Source organism: Priapulus caudatus, unplaced genomic scaffold (assembly GCF_000485595.1).
Source record: "Priapulus caudatus unplaced genomic scaffold, Priapulus_caudatus-5.0.1 Scaffold908, whole genome shotgun sequence".
In the NCBI taxonomy this organism is placed as follows: domain Eukaryota; kingdom Metazoa; phylum Priapulida; class Priapulimorpha; order Priapulimorphida; family Priapulidae; genus Priapulus; species Priapulus caudatus.
The window spans coordinates 77,578-83,042 of record NW_014577969.1 but is presented as its reverse complement, the minus strand read 5'-3'; the positions used below and the strand labels follow the sequence as shown (position 1 = coordinate 83,042).

The window sequence follows — 5,465 nt, the reverse complement described above, 5'->3', positions numbered from 1 at the left end:
CTCTCTCTCTCTCTCTCTCTCTCTCTCTCTCTCTCTCTCTCTCGCTCGCCCCCTGTCTATCTTGGTCTCACACACACGCACGCGCGCGCGCACACACACACACACGCACACGCACACGCACACCACACGCACACGCACACACACACACACACACACACACACACACACACACACACACACACTGCTATCACTCTTTCACTCCCCCTCTCTCCCTCCCACTTTTCTGTTTGCTCTCGCCAGAGAGAAGAGAAAGAAAGACGGAAGGAAATCATTCGTGGTAAATTAATGGATATGTATAAATGGATCATAGATCATGTAAAAACAACAACACATATGACCCTCTAACATGTCCGATATGTCTGACTGATTATTTTATAGGGTAAGAGACCAACCAGTACGGAGAAGCAGGCAAAGATACCGGCGCTGGTAGAGCCATGGTTCCTGTTCGCACTAGTCTGGTCTGTAGGCGCAACGTGCGACAACAATGGGCGCTCAAAGTTCTCTACTTGGTAGGTTGCTGTGGTGACTTCACATAGTTCTGAAAAACTTTCGATGCTGAGCTACTAATTTTTTTCATGGAATTTGGTATATATGCAAGCAGTTGCAGTTTTTTTATTCATTTGCCTTTACACATTATTCTTGTTTATTTAATCATTTTATCTTAATGTGTTCATTCAAATTTAACTACTCAACAGCAATTTATTTTTTTATGTAATTTGTTGTGCCTTTTTGACAGATTAAAATGATTTATTTATCAGGTTGAAATGACATCATTTACAGAATCATTTCGTTGTAATTATTGACGTAAGCAGGGATATTTGATACATTCATTATTTTAGTTGGGAAGTGCGTAGTCTGCTTAATATAGTAATAGCTATGGAGGCGGGTTTTATAACTGGCCTAGTAGAATTACTTCAGGATAATTCCTTTTAATCATGATAGCTAGAAGGATGATGTAGGCCTACTTCTAGGGAACATGGCGTCTTGTCGTCATGCAGTAACATTTCCATAGACACCACCTAATCTCAATGACTGAAATAGTGTAAATTTAAACAATTATCTAAATTTTAATCACATTAATTGCAATGACAGTGTGTTAGAAATTAGACTGATATATCTAGGAAACTACATCGAAGCATTTGCTGCTATATGCCTTATTATTGTCGTGACAACTATAGTCATTTATGTGTGTTCGTCGGATATTCGAGTGACCGCTCCTGAACAGATTATTTGTCAATTACTGCATTGATCGCATAATAATCGCTAGACGCAATTAATAACAAATCTGTGACTAAGGGCCACGTACCTACCTGGCCTAGCTATCCGATCTATCAATGCAATGAATATAATCGCACTAACGCATGTGGATTATTCTGGATTCATCTGTCTGTTTGAGTATTACAAGGTAATTTGTGGCGAAGGTAACTTGCCACCTATTACTTATAATATATAATTCCTACCGACCCCGAAAAATAGCTTCGCACGTGTGTGGATGAACTGACTCTAGAACAAAGTTAACAAAGGATGTTTATTATACGTTAGCTGAAGCAGGTTCTGGACCAACTATAGAAGACATAGTATATGCTGATATAAACACATCGTAACAAAATCGTTACAAAATCGTATTAACGACACTAACTGTCGCAAGCCCAAATAATTTTAGACAGTAATAACCTGCATATTTCATTACATTTTGTTGAATTTATTCATTCATTTATTCATTTATTTAAATGAGTTAGTATTTCATTTAAAAATTAACTGCCAGATGGTGCTCATGTAATTAGATACAGTGCATTCAGAAGCTTGCGGTTACTACGAGGTCTTACTAGCGATATGCAGAGTGCGCAGGCCGATGCCGCTGCGTGACAGGGTGGCGTGGATCCTCCCCTCCCTCTCCGGATCCTGCCCGACTGAAGCTGACAGCTATCAGGTCTATTACAGATTTAAAGATTATGCTTGGTTAGCTGCTTCCGATGGTGCTGATAGTTATGGCAGGATATATATATACGCGGATGGAGGTCATTCTAGCAGCGATCGATATACTCACAAGTAATGTAGAAATATCACGTGGCGGAATGTGGAAGGCGTATGCGTGTCAGGGATGTGCGTGGTACGTTGCTTGCCTATAGAGCTTTGAACCGGCGTCTCGGTCAGCTTCGAGCAACGTTCGGAATTTCAAACGGGAAGTAGGTCATCAGTCTGTGAAAGTGTGATTTCAGTAGTTGTAAATTAACCTAAGAAAAACCAATACGTGTTCGAAGGCCGCAGTAGATCTTTACTCTTTTTCTACCAGTATTCTAAATTCGACTCGATTTGTGAATGCGTTTCTGCTAGCTGCGTTCGGCCGCACACAAAACGGCAGCCGGCTTACCAAAATTCGACAGTTTTCGATAAAGAAATCTGAGACCGGCAGTCTGCAGAGAAGATGCGGCAGGCTTCCTCCTTCACTCCCCTCTTAGCCGTCTCACCCCCCCGCATCCATTCCCTCCGTTAACATTATAACCAGGGTGTATGTAATGTAGGCGAGATACTGAGGTGACAAGTACGTAAATATTATTATTATTATTAATTATGATAATAATAATAATCTTAATCATAACGCTGGAATAACGCAAACGCCACATTCTTTCGGCAGGTTGAGAGAAATGACAGCAAGCATGGCCGTGCAACTCCCGTTCCCAGAGGAAGGTCTTGTTTACGACTACATGCTCGATGATGGAGGCGTCTCACTAGAGACGGAGGACGAGGAGGAACTCGGGCCGGTGCGTTGAATGGCCGACGCCACTTGTTTTTTTTACTTCGCCATCTTTGGTCACGTTTACAGCAGGCACTTATATTAAAGTTCACCTAGCCGGAGATCATCACTAGATCTCGATTTTCTAGACATTGGTGTTGCTGCACTAGAAGTATTACGTAAGGCCATATAGGCAAAACGGCAGACAAAACTGATATGTTATCCTTCGTTGTATTAAATGAAAAGATGCCAATTAAATTCCCATGATTTAAAGCTTCCCAAAACTTTAAAAAGCTAGCGTATATTAATGACTTTTTTTGAGCAATTTTTTGCACGAAATATAAACAATGGCAGTACAGTAACTTGTATATTTTTTTAATTATGCTTCTATTTTGCTGTTACGTTTGATGTAAGTATAGACAGTTGCAATTTACACATGGCTCTTATAGGGTGCAATTTTGGGGCACAAAATAATTCTGGTTATCCAATAGTTCAGTATTTTGTATTTTTTGATGATTGAAAAACTTTATTGGCTAAGAGTTTGAGGATGTATTCAGTGCTATAAGTAATTGCTTTTTGTGTAAAGAATTTTGCAACAACAAAATTTGCATACGCCTCGAAAAACTCGTGTCATAGTTACTTTAAAAGGTTTATCATTGTAGTAAGCAAATTTGGAAGAATAATACTGAAAGGATTATGTACTTTTTGGTAAGATGTAGTGCACTTGTGTGTAATTTGTATACTTGTGCTATGTGTACCTGTGTGTTAGCTACTGTTGTTATGTTGTTATTGCTGTTGTTGTTTTTGTTGTCATAATAATGGTAATTAATATTATTATTATTATTGTTGCTGTTGTTGTTATTACTATTATTATTGTTGTTGTTGTTGTTGTTGTTGTTGTTGTTGTTGTTGTTATTAGCTCAGGTGACGAAGTCAGATGTAGCTTGTAGAATCGCATGAATGTCCGTCCGTCCGTCCGTCCGTGTGTCAACAGTTACGGCACAAATCTTAACCGTTCGACGTATGGTCTTGATATTCGGGACGTCGGGGGATCGTGAAAAGGACTCGGGATGTCGAATTTGGGGGGCAAGGGTCAAAGGTCAAGATGTGTCAATGGAGGGGGAATATTTCCCCCTTAACTTAAGGTATAGGAGGAAATACGGAATTGCGGCACAAATCTCAACGGCTCGACCTACGCTCTTAATATTTGATGTATAGTGTGATGGGAAGGAAACCCATCACCAGTGCGAAATTGGAGGTCACAGGTCAAAGGGCAGTGGGGGGAAAGGTCAGATGTCAGACATTTTCTGAGGACATGGTCTAACAGACCGAGTGCCAAACTTTTTTGTTTCAGCGCTGACCTACCATTTTTATCACTTTATTGAAAGGACCATGAAATGTACTTTCCGCTGACGTGCGAAGAGTAAGTGTCTGATAACCTTTTGACCCTCAAAAGGTGGGTTATAAACATGGATTTGTTGACTGTTAACAAAGGACTGAACGCTTTTGCTATTAGAGCCCTCCACCCACCACCACCACCACCACCACTACGCTCGCGCTCGACGCATATCCATGATAACATGTTAATATAGCGAAGTCATTAAAGTTACACAGCTGTATCTTTATTACTGTACGTACTACCGGTATAGCAAAGCCTATCATAGATTTTAGATCTGTATTAGTATAGTATCTTCAGCTCTGAGCGCGAACGCGGTGGCAGGAGGGCGCATTTGATTCGGTTGCCAGTGAGTTTATCAGAAGAATACCCGGCTACAGTACACGTCAGTTGAGCGCTGTCGCTCTGCGGCACTTGTTTCAATTATTTTTGCTTGTTATTACTAATCTTATTTGCCTTGTTGTAGTCACCGTAATTGGCTTTCCTGCCTATTCGTCATCCATCCACCCCTTGAGTTCTTGCTGAGATATCTTGCCCTCGCAGCAGCGATACTTTGAGGTGGCTAAATTAAATGAAAGCATATATGCATGAACACGGGCATGCACTCAGGTTAGACAGGACTGCAATCACATCGCCTTTATGCGACGCAGATTACATGGAAAAACTGGATGGCGGAGACACCGACGTACACAATCACTGCTGACATGAACTTCTCCGACATAATAGTGCCTACGATGGATACTGTGCGTACGTCACAGCTACTCGAGATGCTGGTCACGGCCAATAAAACAGTAAGTATACCTTCGCGTCGTCAATGCCAACAGAGAGTTCGGGTTATAATGAAGCATATCTGATATGTCTGTCTGTTTGCCTGTCTATCCGCCAGTGCTCGCCTGCCTTCCAGCCCACGGGCACTTGGAACGTCTCAATAAAAAAAAGGTAAATAAACACGAAATGTATTTACTACCAAACTCTTAATGTTTCTCTGCTCTTTTTCGCCTATTATTGCCTATAACTTCCTGTAAATGCCGTTGAAATGCTCCTCTGCAACACACGACTACACCGCATGCACGCCGCTGTGCGTTATGCATTTCGTGTTTATTTACCTTTTTTTATTGAGACGTTCCAAGTGCCTGTGTTCCAGCCTGTCTGTCTCGTGCCGTCAGGTTATATACGCTCTACGCTATTCAAGTAATTCTGGATACTGCAGCCGCGTTCGTAATTAAAACAGATGGCGATACGTAATGTCCCGATGTGTAGTCGATCTCTCTCTCTCTCTCTCTCTCTCTCTCTCTCTCTCTCTCTCTCTCTCTCTCTCTCTCTCTCTCTCTCTCT

General features: G+C 41.3%; 1 protein-coding gene across 1 annotated transcript in view; it reads left to right on the top strand.

Moving 5' to 3' along the window:
• LOC106814343 (dynein heavy chain 1, axonemal-like) overlaps nucleotides 1-5,465 on the top strand; it is an 87,915-nt gene that overhangs the window by 6,783 nt on the left and 75,667 nt on the right. The window contains exons 6-8 of the mRNA XM_014818644.1: nucleotides 379-509; nucleotides 2,636-2,762; nucleotides 4,781-4,921. Of these exons, the coding sequence (XP_014674130.1) occupies nucleotides 379-509; nucleotides 2,636-2,762; nucleotides 4,781-4,921 (399 nt within the window). The remainder of the gene's footprint in view (nucleotides 1-378; nucleotides 510-2,635; nucleotides 2,763-4,780; nucleotides 4,922-5,465) is intronic.